This window comes from Giraffa tippelskirchi, chromosome 9 (genome assembly GCF_054371585.1).
Source record: "Giraffa tippelskirchi isolate mGirTip1 chromosome 9, T2T-mGirTip1v1.2.pri, whole genome shotgun sequence".
Taxonomy (NCBI): domain Eukaryota; kingdom Metazoa; phylum Chordata; class Mammalia; order Artiodactyla; family Giraffidae; genus Giraffa; species Giraffa tippelskirchi.
Window position 1 is genome coordinate 49,808,966 of NC_137283.1, and position 19,141 is coordinate 49,828,106.

The 19,141-nt window shown below is 48.2% G+C and overlaps 1 protein-coding gene and 1 non-coding gene across 3 annotated transcripts; one reads left to right on the forward strand and one right to left on the reverse strand.

The window, feature by feature from the left end:
• Positions 1-703: 703 nt before the first annotated feature.
• Positions 704-17,539, reverse strand: LOC145520112 (cathelicidin-5-like). Of its 2 annotated transcripts, XM_081525771.1 has the most exons (10): positions 17,464-17,539; positions 9,195-9,394; positions 8,004-8,135; positions 3,780-3,938; positions 3,153-3,219; positions 2,794-2,848; positions 2,457-2,574; positions 1,725-1,832; positions 1,493-1,564; positions 704-891 (listed from the first exon to the last, which is right to left on the reverse strand). In XM_081525771.1, exons 5-10 carry the CDS (start codon positions 3,181-3,183, stop codon positions 790-792), a joined length of 486 nt encoding a protein of 161 aa, XP_081381897.1. In that variant the 5' UTR covers positions 3,184-3,219; positions 3,780-3,938; positions 8,004-8,135; positions 9,195-9,394; positions 17,464-17,539; the 3' UTR covers positions 704-789. The 2 variants fall into 2 exon arrangements, with proteins under 2 accessions (XP_081381897.1, XP_081381896.1); XM_081525770.1 differs by lacking the exons at positions 3,153-3,219; positions 3,780-3,938; positions 8,004-8,135; positions 9,195-9,394; positions 17,464-17,539 and having other exon boundaries at positions 2,457-2,842.
• On the forward strand, positions 13,289-13,360 carry TRNAC-GCA (transfer RNA cysteine (anticodon GCA)). Its single transcript has one exon. It is a non-coding gene; the product is annotated as a tRNA-Cys (tRNA).
• Positions 17,540-19,141: the final 1,602 nt, after the last annotated feature.

The window sequence follows — 19,141 nt, forward strand, 5'->3', positions numbered from 1 at the left end:
CTGGCGTGCTGCGGTTCATGGGGTCGCAAAGAGTCAGACACGACTGAGCGACTGAACTGAACTGAACAGATCCCTAAACACAAGCCCACTGCTTCAATCTGGGACCCAGCTGAAGAAAGAGTGATGTGTCTCAGTGCCACAGAAAAAACCAGGAGGGATGGGCTGTTTCAAAATTAAGATTGTCAAGGGCAAGAGGTACATCCTGGGCATTGCTCCTGCAGGCTTATCCCTGAGACTGAACTGTGTCTCTGTGAGTGTTTAACAAGGTGAGAAGCCTGGCGCCTCGAGGACTGTCAGCTCCATGTGAGCTGGAGCAGCAGCCCCACCAGCACTGCACATACAGCAGGTCTCCGTACGTCCTACTGGGTGCTGGAGGAGGAGGGCAGGGGCGGGTGAAGGGCTCGGGAGGGACCTGAGGGTGGAGACGCTGTCCTGGAGCTCCTGGGGATGCTGCCTCCCCTGTGCCCTCCTGGAAGGAACAGGGGCCTCACGCTTCTCTGTGTTCACAGGAGTGATCTCACACACAGACACACACACACATATACATAGGAGTGATCACACAAACACATACACACACATAGACAATCACATACATAGACACACACACATACACACACCCAACACAGAGGGCCTCCCAGAGTAAACAACTTGGTCATGATAAGTGGGAGAAGGGGAGACAATTGAAACTGAGGCCTGGAGGAAGTTGTTCTCACAAGAGTTTATTTCTCAGAGTCCAGAAGTCTTCCCCAGGGCCGGCAGACCCTTAGGATTCTTTCCTGGACCCACAATTCACCCAATTACTCTGATTATTGGGATAATAATAGAGCGATACTTCTTCCAACCACGTGATAACTTCCTACCCAGGCTTCGAAGTCCCCCGACACCCTGGGGCTGTGCAACAAGAAGAAACAGGTTACTGTGGAGGAAGGGACCCGGGGTAAGACCAGAACCCTCCCTACTTGGACATCCCCACTAACTGGGCGATTTCAGGAGGTTTTGGGGCCCAGGCACCCTCTGGCTGTGACCATTGGAGCCTCTGGTTGAATCTCCGCACCACAGACATATGAGGAAACTGAGACCCACAGATGACACAGGGCTTTCTGGGGTCACAAGCCCATCCCAGCAAAGCTGGAAGACAGCAGGGACTGAAAGCTCATGACTCGAGTCAGTGCCTCTCAAACTTCAGCACAGTCAGAATCCCCTGGAGGCCTTGTGAAAATACAAATGGCTGGACCCCACCCCAGAGTCGGATTTAGGAGGTCTCAGTGGGGCTAAGAATCTGCCTCTCTCTCAGTTCCCAGGTGGGGACCCCGTTAGTGAACCGCTGCTCTAAGGGAGGCAGAGCCAGGGCTGGAGACCTGGGGCTCGGGGGAGGAAGCGGCCCGAGTAGGAGGGCCTTTCTCTGCCCTGGATGGGGCAGCAGGTCATTGGTCCAAAGGAAGTTCCACACACTAACCCCAGAAGCCTCGAAACCCAGGAGGGGGTCACTCACCACAGCACAGGTGACGTCGAAGTTACTCCTGACCTGGTCCAGGGTCACTGTCCCCACACACTCTTTCAGCAGCTGGAAAGGGAGGCTCCAGGTCAAATTGGAACCGCTGGGTCATAACCTCCCAGCCTCACCCCACTTCACCCCCCAGGGGCTGGGAATCTTCCCTGAAGGCCCCTGCTCAGCTCCCTGAGAAGAATTTATCTCAGCCCTCATTCTCAGCCCCCAGGCTCACCCCATTCTCTTTGAAGTCACACTGCTCCAGGGGCTGCTGGCTCATCTTGGGGCACACAGTCTCCTTCACTCTGAAGCTCACAGGCTTTCGAGCTCCCTGGTCCTCCACCTGGACAACGATCAAAGTGGGGAGACTGGGCTCAGGCTCACGTTTCCTTCTCTGATCCGTCTCCCTGCCCCCCACCCAGACGGCAGCCTCTCCAGCCCCCTGTGCGTCTGGCCCTGGGCTTGGTGCTGGGAGCACAGCGGAGGGGACAGACCCCGTCCCCGGCCTCACGGGCACACAGAGAGCAGGAGCGGACCTCACACCCGGGCTGATGGCAGCGCCTCCCCTCAGAGGAGCTGAGGGAGTCAGTGCCGCCTGCAGGGAGAGCCCTTGTCGCTGAAACCTCCAGGCTGACAGAGTCCTCTCCCTGGTAGGGAGACACCGAGGTGCAGAGGGGACTTCAGCAGGGAAGTCACCTCACAGAACCAGTGACCCCCTCTGTCCCTGGAGCTTCCAGAAGTCCAGGGAGCCTGAGCCATGTGTGCAGGGCGCCTGTTCCCACAGCAGAGATGCTAAGGCAGGAAGCCTGGTGCTGGGAGGGGTCCCAGGTTTGGGAAGGTTTCCTGGAGGAGGTGGGAGCCCACCCAGAGGGAAAAGTGCCTTCCTGACAGGAGGTACAGCCTGAGTGAGGGGATGACAGTGTGGCCAAGGCTGGGGGGAGACGGCCCAGTCCCCTCCCCAACTCACGTTCTCCTTGGGAGGTGGGTCTAGCTCCAGAAGGCGGTAGAGATTAGCTTCTGAGGACTTCTCATTGAGCTGATCCACAGCCTGAAGCACGGCCTCCCTGTAGCCAGGGGCCTGGGCGCTGGCAGAGGGTAGCGCTAGTCCCAGCAGCAGTAGCCACAGTGACCACCGTCCCAGGGAGAGGCTGGCCCTCTGGGTCTCCATGGTCCCCAGTCTGCCTCCCCCCAACCTGAGGGACCCTCCTTTACGCCCAGCCTGGGCCGTGATGCAAAGGTTCAACCGGGAGCCTTCCTGACCCACCCCATCCCTGCCCTCCTCCCAGGGTGTGAGCTGGACTTGCCTCCGCCCCTGCTGTTGCCTCATGGGACTGCAGAGTGGCGAGTGAATTTTGTCCCCTGTGCAAGATGAAGAAATGGTTTCTCCATCTCCTACAATACCTTGGCCTCTCCTGGACCCCATGGGAAGTGTCATAGGCAGGCTTGCTCAAGAGGGTTGGGTCCTCAGGAGACGGGGAGACCAGACACTGTGTACATCCCCTCTGCCTCCACACTCTGGTCTCCTCAGGATTCAGGGTAAAGGAGGGTATTCACCTTTCCACCTCCAGCTCTAGGCACTGCCTGGCACCCAGTAGACAATCACTTAACACTTGAAGCATGGATACCAGTACCAACCCCTTCTAGAAGTACCCCTTCTACTTACATTTCCAGCTGGTCCCTAGGCAGACATCCATCCCACACTATTCAGTCCTCTGGAACCAACCCTCAGCCTGTCAGGGGTTTGGCTCCATTTGTCCCCTCTCTTGGATTGTTCTCCACCTCCTTTGTCACTCTAAAAATGTCCCATCCCAAGTCCCTAGCAGATATGGCCTGTGTCCCTGATACCTCCCATCCCAGTCTGAAGAAGAGTCATGTAGGTCACTGACTACACTTTTTTGCCCTCTCTCATGCTCAAGACCCCTGCAGGCTTGCTTGTCCTTCCATACTGGATCCAAAAGTCACACTCAAGCTCTGTCTTTATCTGTACGGACCATGGGCACCGCTCTGTCCTCCTGAAATTCCCCCTTACCCAATGCTCCCCTAGTGTTGCTCTCCTGGGTCCCAGCCCCCTCCCTGGGGGCTCCTGCTGAGTCTCCTCCAAGGACTCTCCTCTTAGGGGGCAGGGTTGGCTCAGGGGCATGCGGGCTGCTTCTGCTCCCAGTCCTCACACGCTCCGGGGGACGGCCCTTCTCAAGACACCAGTTCTGAACACGCATCAGTGGTCTGTGTCTCTGGGTTCAAGACTCCCGTAAACGCCCCCGGTTGTCCACACGGGACAGTTTTGTTGTACCTCAGAAAGTGGTGACCCAGATGGATGGCACCGGCTGTGAAACAGAGCTTTTGTCTTTAATCTTTCCCTGCATCAGCTTCTTTCCCAATGATGCTTGCTGCCCTGCCGTGTCTGCTTGCCGCCCTGCCTTGTCTTCTGTTGTCTTTTATCTATGGAAAACTTTAGTCAAAGCATAAATTTAATCTGAGAAGTGAGAAATGCTGAAACAAAGGAAAAACAGTCAAAGGAGACTAAATAATGTAGTCATTAAGCATAGTAAGGACCTTTAGTTCTTTCCCAAGGGCTATAGATAATATTCTGAGTGTATCCTGTGAGCTGTCTTACAGATGCCAAAACCCCAGGTGGAGAAGCTAACTACATGATGACCAGACTGTTCCCAGGACATGAGCTGCCACAGTTCCAAGAACTGGTTGCAAAGAAATGGGGACAAATGGACTCTGGAACAGAAGATTAGCTGTACCTAAAACAATCAAGATGATGCTGGTCAAACCACTGATGACCAATCTGAAGATGGCTGTTAAGAGATGACTGTGCTGTTTCTACATGTAGCCCCCCACCCCCGACTGTGTCTATTAATGCTCTCACCACCCCCGCCCCCGCTTGTCCGGGCTGGCAGGGGTGGTGAAGTCGGCCTTTGGACAGATGTCTGCCACCCTCCCCCAACAGTTGCCGGCACCTGAAATAAACCAAACTTTCCTTTCCACCAACCTGGCCTGTTTATTGGCTTTTGAGGGGTGAGCAGCTGGAACCCACACACACACACTCCTTTCAGTAACAGCTGCATATCAGCCTTGGGAAAAGAAGGAGAGAAATCACCATAACAACTCGTGTATGAACAATCTTCATGTCTGTTACTTTGTGAACCACTCAGAAAGATCACCAGAGATATTCAAACTGCAATCCAAGAAAACCTATTAGATTGCTACTGTCTGCTCTCATTCCATTTGAAGAGGCTTTAAGCCCAACACCTACAAATTTGGAATTATAATCAGCTCCAATCACTGCTGTTGTTCAGTCGCTAAATTGTATCTGACCCTTTGCAACTCCATGGACTGCAGTACACCAGGCTCTTCTGTCCTGCACTATCTCCCAGAGTTTGCTCAAATTGATGTCCATTGAGTCGGTGATGCTATCTAGTCATCTCATCCTCTGCCTTCTCCTTTTGTCTTTAATCTTTTTTTCCCTGCATCAGGTTCTTTCCCAATGAATCAGCTCTTCGCTGATCCAATTGCTGACCTTTGTGTTTTTTTTAATTTTTTTTGTTTTGATTGTTTCCATAGAAATGCCTCTAGTTGAATACCTGGTTGCTTGCACTCTGTAAGCCTATTTGGTGAAGCCACTCGCATCACTGCCTCCTAAAATGAGACACAACCCTTTACCTATACTGGTCTTTTCTCCAGACTAAGAGACTGGTTCAGTGAGATATGGAGGAATTTACCCTCTCTGGACAAGCTCAAACCTGTTTCACAGGATGGCCCCAAATATAGGTCAGTGATCTTGAAGACCCCGGGAATTTATTCAAGGATTTACATGATATTGTGGACTTTTTTCCTGTTTTCATTGTTGAAAGCTTCAAGTTTGGGACACCGGCCACAGAGTGGACTTCAGACTATTGCCTAATAATTATTATAAAATTTACTACTATAATTCTGTGTAGATGTGTGTTTCTGGGTTTTAACCCCTGCTCTTTACCGTATCAACTACCCACGTAGTTAAGGTTCTCACCATTGGCTCTGAAGCCTGGGCATCACTTGGTGGATTGTAGTGTAAACTCTGACTGTTGATCTTTTTTTTCCTTTCTTTCTTTTCTTTTTTGTAATGCAAATGCTACCTTAAGCTCTAACTACCAGGCATCCACTTCAAAGTTTATCTTCAGTAAATACTTTGTCAGCCACAGGATGAGAATAAAAAAGCCAGGCCACCTCCCCCTATGGAGGCTCCTTTGTTTCCGATTTCTTTAATTGACCCTTGGGCCACTTGTTTTTTCTCTTGCTGCATTTTAAATTCCTGAACTTGTATTATACATTCACAATAAAAAGTGAGCCCTTAGGACATGAGTTTGAGTAAACTCTGGGAGTTGGCGATGGACAGGGAGGCCTGGCGTGCTGCAGCCCATGGGGTCACAAAGAGTCGGACACGACTGAGCAACTAAACTGAGAAACCCTAAGTCCCCAGCCTCAATCCCAAAGAATGCAGGACCCCCAGGCCCTACTCTCTTTCTCTCTCTAACCTCAATCTCTATGTGTGGCCCTAATCATGCCAAATAATTTCCAAGGCCTACAGTAATGAACCTTTTTTTTTCCCCCAAAGCTCCCTGATGGAGATTATTGAAGGGTTTCTTGCAATCATAATCAGAACCCCAAGGGCTAGTCCTGTCCCAACACTAGCTGTTGATAGGCTGAGACCTGCACACAACTCGGACCCTTGAGAGTCCTGGGGAGAGTTCGGCCGAGGGTTGCCTTCAGGCTCAGGCAGGAAAAAGTCATAGATCCCCTTTCAGGGGCCTTGGCCAAGGAGGTGCTTTCACTATGCCCAGCTCAGTCCTAGACCCATTTCAGTTCTCCTTGAATGTCTGACCCTCCCAGAAGGCCCACTGCCCGACTCCAAATGGAGCTCCCACATCCTCCCACTAGCAAACCTGCCCCCTCCCACAACTGCTCCAGCCCTTTCCTTTTTCATGCTTCCTCCCTCCACAGCCCCTCAGAGAGCCAGAGCTGCATCTGGTCCCTCTGCCTCTGCAAGGCCCTCACTGTGTCCAGCTGTCCAGCTCAGGGGCCATCCCACCAGCCAACCACAGGGTCACTGTACAGCCAGCTCTCACCATGAGCTCTGGCCACTGGGTCTGCTGAAGTCTGTAAGCCAACCAACCTTCATGGGGCCTCCCTCAGTCTACTAGAGATGTCCTAACAATACTGACAGCATATTAAAAAGCAGAGACATCACTTTGCCAACGAAAGTCTGTCTCTAGTCATGTACGTATGTGAGAGTTGGACCATAAAAAAGGCTGAGCCCCGAAGAATTGATGCTTTTGAACTGTGGTGTTGGAGAAGACTCTTGAGAGTCCCTTGGACAGCAAGGAAATCAAACCAGTCAATCCTAAAGGAAATCAGTCCTGAATATTCATTGAAAGGACTGATGCTGAAGTTGAAACTCCAATACTTTGGCCACCTGATGCGAAGAACCAAGTCATTGGAAAAGACCCTGATGCTGGGAAAGATTGAGGGCAGGGGGAGAAGGGGGCAACTGAGGATGAGATGGTTGGATGGCATTACTGACTCAACGGACATGAGTTTGAGCAAACTCCATGTGATAGTGAAGGACAGGGAAGCCTGGCATGCTGCAGTCCATGGGGTCACAAATAGTCGGACACGACTTAGTCACTAAACAGCAACAACAACAATAACACTGACCTTCCCAAAGAGAAGGGTTCAGGGTCTCAGCCAGAACTTTCTGTGATGAAGGAAATATTCTATACCCATGTTATCCAGTATGGCAGCCGTTAAACACATGTGACTATTGAGCACTTGAAATGTAACTTGTGTAACTGAACAACTGACTTCTTAGTTTAATTTTCATTCCTTTCAATTTAAGTAGCCATCGGGGTATAGGACAGTGGTAAAGATCCTTTTTCCTTGGTCTTCTTACAAAACGTTTCTCCTCCTTTATAGCTCCATATTCCAAGGTGTTTATGGCAAAAGCATGGCCTTTGGCAATCCCAAAATTTGTCTGGCCTTGCCCACTCAGCTCAGGACCGAAAGAAACCTCTCAAGATTTGCAGAAATTGGCTGCTGTCGGGTCCACATAGACAAGGACAAAGCAATTTGCTCAAGACTCCAAACTACCCACAAACAGCTGTCAGGCTGAGGTTCCAGCCTCTCCCAGCTTCAGCTCACCCTCTCATCCCCTTCTTCTCCTGCAGATCACAGAAGGACAATCAGGAGCCATTTTGAAAAGGGCAAGCTATGACACTTATGAGACTTCCCAGGTGGCTCAGTGGTAAAGAATCCACCTGTCAATGCAAGAGATACAGGTTTGATCCCTGGGTTGGGAAGATACTCTGGAGGAGGAAATGACAACCCACTCCAGGATTCTTGCCTGGAAAATCCCATGGACAGAGGAGCCTGGCAGGCTACAGTCCATGGGGTTGCAAAGAGTCAGACATGACTGAGCACGCACGCTCTGACATTAACATACATCCCAGAAATTCGACATCTAGGTATTTACCATCAAGAAATGAGAGCATTCTTGCATACAAAAACTTGTATAAGAATGTTGATGATAGTCAAAACCCATGAACAGCCTAGATGTCCTTCAGCAAGTTCATCAACAGTGGACATTCACATGATGGAATGCTACCTGCCAGTAAAAGAGAATGAACTGATATATGCATCAAAAATGAACCTCATAAACATTATGCTAGATATTGTCATAAATGAAAGAAGTCAGATGCAAAAGACCTCATATTGCATGATTCTATTTATATGAAACCTCCAGAAAAGGCAAAAGGGTAGTGCAAAAAGTAGGAAATAGATCAGTGGTTGCCAGAGCCACGGGTTAGCAAAACGAGATTGACAGCAAAGGGAATGCTTGGGGTGATGAAAACATTCTTCCTCTTGATTTGGTGGTGGCTCATATTTACACGGTGGCTCAGACAATCAAGAGTCTGCCTGCAATGCAGGAGACCAGGGTTCAATCCCTGGGTTTGGGAAGATCCCCTGGAGAAGAATATGGCAACCCATTCTAGTATTCTTGCCTGGAAAATTCCATGGATGGAGGAGCCTGGTGGGCTACAGTCCATGGGGTTGCAAAGAGTTGGAGACGACTAACACACACACACGATTGTACATATTTGTTAAAAGCTAAATAATTACACATAAGATTGTGCATTTTATAAATGCTGTGCTTAGTCACTCAGTCATGTCTGACTCTTTGCTTCCCCATGGACTGTAGCCCACCAGGTTCTTCTGTCCATGGGGATTCTCCAGGCAAGCATACTGAAGTGGGTTGCCATGCCCTCCTCCAGATTTTATAAATAGGCAATTTATATCTCTAAGCGCTGGCAATGGGGTGGGCACTGATCTCTCTCCCCAGCTCTCTGTGATCGCAGAGCCCAAATTCACATGAGTTGGCCCTTGAGTCACTCAAGATGAAGGAAAGGGGTGAAGGCGAGGAAGAGCAGTAGCTCTGCAGTCGCCCCCTCCCTGCCCACTCAGGAAGGCTCCGCATGTGCCCAGAGAAGGGAGGCCCCGGCCGCCCTCAGACCACTAACCTGGGGCTGGGGCAAGCACCCACCCTGCTGTATTTCCATTATCTCTGTGAAAGGAATTTGGGGCCTGCATTGGATTAAGCAGGTACTTCTCAGAGTATGTTCCATGGACCAGGGGTCAAGCAAGATTCCCAAGAAAAGGATCTTACATTCAAATAAGTTTGTGAAACCTCCCGTGCTGTTTCTTGAAAGTGTTGGTCACTCAGTCGTGTCCGATTCTTTGCAACTCCACGGACTGCAGCCCTCCAGGCTCCTTTGTCCACAGAATTCTCCAGGCCAAAATATTGGAGTAGGTAGCCATTCCCTCCTCCAGGGGATCTTCCCAACCCAGGAATCGAACTGGGGTCTCCTGCATTGACAGGCAGATTCTTTACCATCTGAGCCACCAGGAAGGAGACTCACAATACACATCAGCCTATTAAAGGTGCTAAGGAGTCCTGAACGAAAGGAACTTGTTTCACTCTGATTGATCCCATTTCCTCAAATGTACCCCTTTTTCCAGAGAACACACAAACATCCCACAAGGCCCGGGGCACGCCTTGGAGTCTGGATTTTAGTCTCAAAACATTGGAATGGGTCCAGCCCCATCTCCCTCTAGGGCAGGTTTTGCTCAGGGCTGGAAAAGGCTAAGTCTTGGAAACTGTCAATGAAAAGAATCAATAAACAGTCAAAAAAAGAAAAAAATCTGTAATAAGAATAGAAAAGAGTTTTATTTGAGAACAAAGGACTACAGCCTGGAAGTCAGCTTCCCAGATTACTCTGAGAAACTTCCCCTGAGAAGCATGGTTCTCAGCACAGTTTTATACCTTTTCAGAAAAAAAGACTATTAAAGAAGTCAGGAATATATTTCATCAAGGTTCCAAAAAAATAAAACCCAGACCAAATAAAAAACAAATAAAGCCAACTTTTTACAAAAAGCAGACCAGCACACGCACAGCGAGTCAGTATGGCCTGGGCACGTGGAAGGGGCCTTATCATCAAAGGAGGAGTAAAAGCATTGGTGTCCCAGGAAGCGAAGCATTTAAGGTTTTGTGTTTTGTTTTGTTTTTTTTACCACTCGGCTTTGTGATCTCAGTTACCTGACCAGGGATTGAACCCAAGCTGCGGCAGTGAAAGCGCAGAGTCCTAACCATTAGGCCACCAGGGAACTCCCCTAAGCTTTATTTTTAACATGGACATTTATTACTTCGGGCCAATGTGCTTTTTTCTTCAATAATTAAAACAGATATACAATGTATGTTTGAGAGGCCACAAGCAGGCTGCTTTAGTTTACCATAAAATTCAAGTTATTCATGTATAAGCCAGAATGGCTTCCCTATACCTCAATACGTGAAATCAAAACCTTGAGCTTGGTGGTCTGGTGGTCCATGGCTAAGACTCCACGCTCCCAATGCAGGGCTCTCGGGTCCGATTCCTGGTCAGGGAACTAGATGCCATGTGCTGCAACTAAGATCTAGTGCAGTCAAATAAACAAGATAAATAATAATAATAATAAACAAACATGAGCTCTTCCACCATCTGCCACCCCTCCCCAACAAGGCACCTTGCCTAATGGGGGCATTTGTCAACCAGTCAGAAGCAGGATGGCACAAGAGGCCCTAACTCAACCAGGACAGAGGGAGCCCCAGGGAGAATTTCACCTCCCAGAGGCCCAGGGATTGAGAAAGACTGGGACAAGGCAATGTTACCACAGGCCGAGGTTTCTGGTTTCCAGCCTCTTCCAGCCTCAACACAAAGTGTTTCCTCTTCTCCCAGAACATTCTGTTAGGGGGATGGGGGTGGGGGGACAGGTGGGGGGTGGGGGGTTGGTCATAGCACCCAGGTGCAAACTGTAAGGAGGTCCCAGCTGCTATCCAGGACCTCTAACTTCCAGAAGGAGAGCCCCAGGAAACCTCACAAGGTAACTCTGCAATTGGAATGAAGTCACGCACCCTCATTCCAGAACCTACTATGACTCCCAATTGCCCTGGGGTCCTCCATTCCCTAGCAGCTGCCTCAGACCTAACTTTGGCCTCCCCATCTTTACCTGCCAGAGGTTACCTCTCTCAAAATGTCCAGCGCTGGACACTCACTCACGCAGTAGGACACATGAGTGTAGGGTCACACACCCAATAGTATTACTACACTAGCCAGGGGCAGGCTGGGACAATGAGGGTCAGCAATCCTGTTTATTTCCAACTTCTGAAAAGTGTTTACTTGCTTTGTTTTCTCTTGCTAATGCCACCTGTGTTGTACACTGCTCAGGAGTCATTCCTCCAATTTCCTTGAGGTGGTGCCAGGAGGCTGACTTGTAAGACATAGGGCCAGCTGTGACTAGCAACACAGGTTTGGGGCTCCTGCCCCTGAACATGTCCCACCCTGAAAAGGGCTCTAGAAACAGATCCCCAGAGACTGGGTTCCCTTCAGTTTTTCACATGTGACAAGTCCCTCTAGCTGCTTTTTCTGCCAACAGTCGTGAATTCTATTCCTTAGAATATTCTTCTGGGGAACAAGTGCCCTCTGGTGGCCTCCTTGAGTACTACACCAATGCTCAATGGCCGAAAATATCAACCTTTTCTGAAGAGAAAAGGGACCTCAGGGACCTGCCTCATCACCCTGGGCCATAAGTTCAGTTTACCTTCTTTGGGGGGAGAGAAGGGGAGAGGAATAATGGTATCTCAGAGACCCTTTCTAACCCTACTGCCTTCAGGATAACATTCACATTCTTAGTTTTCATTTAATCCACAAACATTTCCCCTTTTTCTTCCAGCAAAGCTCTAAGCTACTGCTCCTGCTGGGAACAAGAGGCTGCCATGCCTGTGAAGAACTTCAAGGCTTCAAAGCTTCATAGGCCTGCTTCCCACCCTGATGGGCCAAATGACTTACTGCATCATGACCTCTCTAAAGCATTTTTTAAGAAATTGTTATCAGAGTACTGCTGATTTACAATGTTGTAAAAGCATCATTTATTGTTTTTTGGAGCAACTGGAGAGGTGGAAAATCTGGAGCAGGGTGTCCTGAAATCCAAGAGCAGCAAATATTTCTTGAAGGGAGTAGTCAACTGTATCCAGGGCTCTAACAGGTGACTGCAGGGCAGAGTAAGACAGGCATGCAAGTTGGTACTGGGTTCAGCAAAGGAAGGTCCCCAGAGAACTTGCCAGACCCTATGTCCATGAAACTGGGAAAGTGACTGGTTGGAGTGGGTTCGGGAAAAAATGGGAGGAGAGAGATTAGAAACAGCTTTTTTGCATTTTACTGTGAAGGGGAGGAATGTAGCTGGAGGGGAAAAGTGGAGCCGAGGAAAATTTGTTTTATTACTAACAAGAAACATTTCATTCAAATATACTATTCGTGAAGAAAAGTGAACAGATCTGGAGCGGAATTTCCACAGGGTGAGCACCTTCATGCATAAAGTCATCCTCGGGCACTTTCCAGTCCCCACCACCCCCTAAAATCACCAGGACCCTAACTTCTATCACTAAGGACTAAAAAGTAGGAATTTCTTTTTCTTTTAAACTTTATGCCACAGAGCTAAAGAGTATGTCCTCTTCTGTGTCTGGCTTATGTTCATCATCGATGGTAAGATTTCATTGCTGTTACCCATTCCATGGTTGACAGGCACTTAGGTTGCTCTCTGCTGGGGCTAAGATGAATAAAGTAGCTACGAATATTTGTGAACTGTACTATGCCTTCTGTGCCATCTCTTGCCTTCCCAGAGCCTTCCTGTGGCTGCTTCCTCCCTTCCCACCTCCACCGCTCCCTCAGCACGATGAGGCTCTCCATGCGGCCCCGTTCAGTGACTCCCTTCAGTTACAAGGATGGAACCCCGGACTGGCCACTCCTACCTTGAGTGGCTTTTCCAGCCCCACCTTCCTGGGCTTCTCCTGCATCCAAGTCACAGTGTTGATGCTTCATAGAACCAGTCTCCTAACACACTCCTCTCACACCCTCTGTGGACTTTACCATCCTTATGCTAACGAACCCTAAATCTCTCTCCCCAGTACCAACCCCAGACAGTAGATAAGCCCCAAACTGAGCTCATCAAATTCCACCAAGAACTGGGCCTCCTATTGTTGAAATAATGCTCCCACCCACCCAGGTGCTTAAGTCCTTACCTAGAAGTCTTTCTAGACTCCTCCTGTTCCCTCCCCCATCTCAAGGACTCTGTTATCAAAACCCAATGAGCTCCATCTTCTTCCCCAGCTCCCAAGGTCACTCGCTCCCCTCCTGCTATTACAGAGCCCCTTACCCCTTTTCACGTGCTTCCCTGGTGGCTCAGAGGGTAAAGCATCTGCCTGCAATGCAGGAGACCTAGGTTCGATCCCTGGGTGGGGAAGATCCCTGGAAGAAGGAAATGGCAACCCACTCCAGTATTCTTGCCTGGAAAACCCCATGGGCGGAGAAGCCTGGAAGGCTACTGTCCATTTGTCACTTTCCCCCGTTTCTGCCTGCATTTAGGATCTTGCCACTCCTCACTGGCTTCCCCTCTCCCCCACTGATCCGTCCTGCAGCAATTCCGATCCACCCTCCACATCCTCTACTATCCAAAGGAAGAGGCCTCTTTCCTCTCCTTAAAATCATCCCACCTTATCCAACTCCAACTCCCCCCTTTTCCAACAGCCTACACCCTCAAGTTTCAGTAGCTTTAATATTTGGGAAGTCCCTCCACCCTCTCCCCTCCAGCCTTCCTCTAAGCTCCACCAGCCTCCCCCCAGCCAGCATCCTTTATCATGATAATGATTTCAAGGAATCCTCTGTGAGACTGCACGGGGCAGATGTAAGCCTCCTGAGGGTAGGGATTGCTGCTGCTGCTAAGTCGCTTTAGTCGCGTCCAACTCTGTGCGAACCCATAGACGGCAGCCCACCAGGCTCTGCCGCCCCTGGGATTCTGCAGGCAAGAACACTGGAGTGGGTTGCCATTTCCTTCTCCAATGCATGAAAGTGAAAAGTGAAAGTGAAGTCGCTCAGTGGTGTCCAACTCTTAGCGACCCCATGGACTGCAGCCTACCAGGCCCCTCCATCCATGGAATTTTCCAGGCAAGAGTGCTGGAATGGGTTGCCATTGCCTTCTCCGAGGGTAGGGATTGTGGCATTTTATTTCTAGCACAAGCTTTGTCCCAGTAAGCAATGAATAAATGTTTGTTGAATGAATGAATGTAAGAATAGGGATGTTGAGTCAAGTAATAAACGACACAAAACAGGAGGAGCAGAAAGGAATCTTTTGGAGCTTTAAGGCGGGAAATATTTGAAATAGTGAACTGGTTAGGGTAGGGAGAGGGTCATAGCTCTCTGTAACTGGAGTGCCTATGAAGGCAAAAGGAGATGTAGCTTCTTTTTATTTTTTGACTGCTGTGGGCAGTTTTGTGGAATCTTAGTTCCCCGACCTGGGGTTGAACCCAGGCCAAGGCAGTGAAAGCTCAAACTCCTAACAACTGGACCGCCAGGGAATTCTGCTTTTCTTTTTTCTTACTGCTTTTGAGATGAAAGTCACCATTATCAGCTTGCTGAGCCTGTCAGCCACGGCCTTTCAAACTGCAGGTCACAGGCCATCATAACAGATTAATTTTAGGGGTTTATCTCTAGGATTCTTAAATTTTTTTCATAGCTAAGATTCTTAAGTGATGCAAAATAAAAGAGAAAACAGTGTATTACAGGTACTATTGAGTACATGATACACTGAAAATTTTTTGATATGTGTGTTCTGGGTCCTGGGTCCAAAATATATGGGGGCCCCTGCTTTAAGCAATGGGGTGGGTAGGACAGCTTCAAAGTGATGGTGAGACGAGGAGATCAGATTCACATTTAGGCAGAGCATTTGGGGTTGAGGGTTTGGGAGTCCAGCCAGATCTGGTCAGCAGCAGGAGATGAACAGGCAGGTGAAGGTGCCAGGGCTGTTTCCTGCCAGGGGCACTAGGGAGGGTCACAAGTTTGGTTAGGAAGGAAAGAGAGAAGTAAATGGACTTGAGGCAAGTCCAGTGTAAGCTGCCAGCGGGCCATTCTAGGTGAATTCAGATGAGAGGCAGGAATTCAGGAGAGATATGCCTATCAGTAACAGGAATTTGGTAGTTCTCTGAGATAAGACAGGAGGCTGAAGAAGTACTGGAGGTGGGTGAAACTGTTCAGGAAACACCCATGAAAAGAATGGGGGCGGGGCACACTTTCAGCTAGAAAAGTCTGTCATCTCAGAGCAAACATTTAACCAAGAGGCAGGACTCAGCCTGTGCTCACAGAACCATCCTACAGGGCTAGTTACCCAGGACATCCCAGGATAAACACAAATTATGTATTAGAACAATGTGTGTGATCTCTGGAATTCAGTGGCCTTAGAAGTCATTCAGTTAAGTGGTTCCCAAACTTGCTTGTATTTCAGAACAATTCATACAGCTTCCTGATTATACAGATTCCAGGAAGGGTCCCACACCAAGCCTATGAAATCAAAATATCCAAGGGAGGGACTTCAGTGGTGGCTCAGTGGTAAAGAATCCACCTGCCAATGCAGGAGACATACATGGGTTCAAACCCTAGTCCGGGAAAATCCCACATCTTCCTCAGAGCAACTAAGCCTGCACTCCACAACAAGAGAAACCACCACAGTGAGAAGCCCAAGCACCACAACTAGAGAATAGCCCTCACCCAACCAGAGAAAAGCCTACACAGCAACAAAGACCTAGTGCAGTCAAAATAAATAAACAAATTAAAATTTTACTGATATATTCAAGGGAGACCAGAGAGTCTGTGTTTTCAAACAAGCTCCTCAACTGCTGCTAAGTCGCTTCAGTCATGTCCGACTCTGTGCGACCCCACAGACGGAAGCCCACCAGGCTCTCCCATTCCTGGGACTCTCCAGGCAAGAACACTGGAGTGGGTTGCCATTTCCTTCTCCTCAACTGGTAGCCATTAAAAAAAAAAAAAGAGGAACTTCATCTGTTGATATTGAACCAACTCCAACATACGTGAAGTGGAAAAAAGTGAGATTCAGGACAATGTTTATAACATGTTGTTGCCATGTGAAAACTAAAAAGTATATGTGGGAGAATATGTACAAGCACGTGTTAGCACAGACACAGGCTCTAGGAGGCACACACAAAAATCTGGCCACAGTGATGACCAACAGGGAGGAAAACAGCGGGGACAGGGATGGGAGGGAGATTTGGTCTAGGCCTTTCTTGGTATCATTTGAATTTATACCATGGAAATGGATTGCCAACTCAGTGAGTAAATACATAAATGTCAAAGCTCCCCGGATATTGTAATGTAGACCTAGGATTTGGGAATCCTTGATTCTAGGTACTCCTCATCTCCACACAGCATCTAAGACACTGGTTATACAGTCTCTTGTGGACTGCTCATTCCATCTTGGAAAACTGTTAGTTGTGATTTTCCTTTTTAGTGTTAAACTGAAACCTTGTAGCCTCCAGGGAGGCTCACTGCTGCCTCAGGTAACCATGCAGAATAAATCCAATCTGGCTAACAGCTGGGTAAAAGGAGAATGGGCACATGTAAAACATTAAATCAGCTCGGATTATCTTTTTCAAATAAAATGTAAACCTTTCAATGATTTCCCATTGCCCTTGAGATGAAAGTTGCAGAATGTGGTGAGCCCCTGCAGAGTCTGGGCCCTCGCCAACCTCCCCTCCCACTCTTTCTCTGCCACACACAGGGAGGGGACTTCTTCCAGCTTCAGAGCCTTTGCTTAGGGTCTATCCCTCTGCCTTGAGGGCTTCCGTAGTAGCTCAGATGGTGAAGCATTTGTCTGCAATGCAGAAGACCTGGGTTCAGTCCCTGGTCGGGAAGGTCCCTGGTAGGGAAGGTCCCCTGGAGAAGGAAATGGCAACCCACTCCAGTATTCTTGCCTGGAGAACTCCATGGACAGAGGAGCCTGGTGGGCTAGAGTCCATGGGGTCATGAAGAGTCGGACACGACTGAGCGACTAACACACACACTCTCTTCCCCTCCTAAGGGCTTATCTTCCTGGACCCTTTCTCAAGGACTCCCTGATGGTACGAGACCAGATCAAATTCCCTTCTTAAACACTCTCAAAGCAGTCATACTTTTTCTCCACAGCCCATATTCAACCTACAGGTACTGAAGGGTTCCCAGAATCAAGCACAATAGTAGAGGAAATGGGGGAGGGGTCCCTACAGGAGGGGTCCCTACACTTTAGAGTTTATAACCCTTTAGGGAAAGGGGGAATGCACCCTGATTTAATTATTACAGAAACAAATGTAAACACTAGGTGCCTGGAGGGTGGATGGTTAGCAGGGGAATGTATCAGTGAGGGTATCTGAGGGTGGAGCTTTCCTGAAAAGGTGAGTGTTAGCTGAGTGAAGAAGGGTATCCCAGGGAAGTCTCCAAGGAAGAATTAATCCTGTCTGTTTGGATCTGGAAAATTGGTAGGCTGTCAGTAGAGATTCAATGAGTGAGCAAACATCAACTTGCCTCAAAGCAGAGCTGGATTAGAAATCAGACCTCTCAATTCACAGCAAGGTGTTCTTCCCTTCCCCCAGTCCTGCTCCTGAGAGAATGGGGAAAACGATGTGGTTCAATTCTTCTTTTCCTTTTGCTTTCATTTCACAATCCATGGACCCAAACATAATAAAATCACCCTCAACACTTCTTCAATCTTTTAAAAAGGAAAAAAAAGAAAATGAATGGTTCTTTAACATTTCTGACACTGTTTTCATTCCAATATTTGGATTTGATCCCATTCAGGAAACGTCTGTCTGCTCAGCTAAGGATTTTCCATTCCTTTAACCATGAAACAAATATTGATTGTAGAATTACAATGCATACCCATACAAAAAGTTCAAAATGTTGACCACTGTTTCTTTGAAGCTGGTAAAATTACAGATGATTTTTTGAAGTATAACTATTTGTATTTTCTAAGGCTGTAATTATTTTGTAGTATTTGCATAATACAAACCTTTGAAACACAAAGCTTTTTGTTTTTTTTAGTTGAAGTATAGTAGATTTACAATACTATGTTAGTTTCAGGTGTATAGCACAGTGATTCAGCTATTTTATATATATATATATATATATATACACACATATATGTGTTATATATATCCTTTTTCAGGTTATCACAAAATATTGAGTATAGTTCCCTGTGCTATACAGTAGGTTCTTGTTGGTTATCTATTTTATATATAGTAGTGTGTGTATATGTTAATCCTATCCCCCTAATTTATCCCATGCCCCAAGGAAAAGCTTTTTAAAAAAATATTTGAGCTTATGATAGGCCAAAAACAGAGGTAGTGGTCATAATCTTAACCAAACACCCAAAATATTTAAATACACAAGCTAAATAAGCAGAGAATTTGCTCTAAACATGCTACCCAAAGACAAGTCCTTTTCAGGACTGACAGCTGTACCTCTGCCTCCCTCATAAAATCATTCATTCTAGGAATCGTCACTGGTGCAAAGGATATTACAACAAATCTGGTCACCTATAAAGTGGCGATAATTTATCTCTCATAGAATTGTTGTAAGAATTAAATGAATAAATCGATAAAGGCCTTGTAACAGTGGGACATAAGCACTACGTAAGTGTTTACTATTACTATATTTGTTGCTGTTCAGACACCAAGTGAAGTGAAGTATTAGTCACTCAGTTGTGTCTGACTCTGCGACTCCATGGACTGTAGCCCGCCAGGCTCCTCTGCCTCCTCCTGCCAGGCAAGAATACTGGAGTGGGTTGTCATTTCCTTCTCCAGGGGGTCTTCTGGACCCAGAGATAGAACCCGAGCCTCCAGCATTGGCAAGCAGATTCTTTACCACTGAACCACCAGGTGTTGCTTATCTAGGCACTCCGAATAAAGCAAGAAAGGGTGCGAGAGAAGGAAATGGTTCTGAGAAAATACACCAAAGCTAAAATAGAGGTGAGCAAACAATGCCGAGGCCCACAACGCAGGCCATATGGTTAAGTCTTGTAAGCAGCAGCTCAAGGCCAGGACAGCCGGCTGGACAGGAGCCTCAGTGCTCCAGAGTTGGGCCCTGTGTTCGTGAGGCAAGGCCCAGTCCTTTGGTCATCCAGTTCTCTCTCTCGTGATAAAACTGGGGCCTGGAGGCCCGGAGCGGAAGAGGGGACCGAACAGCTTTCTCAGCTTTCTCTACC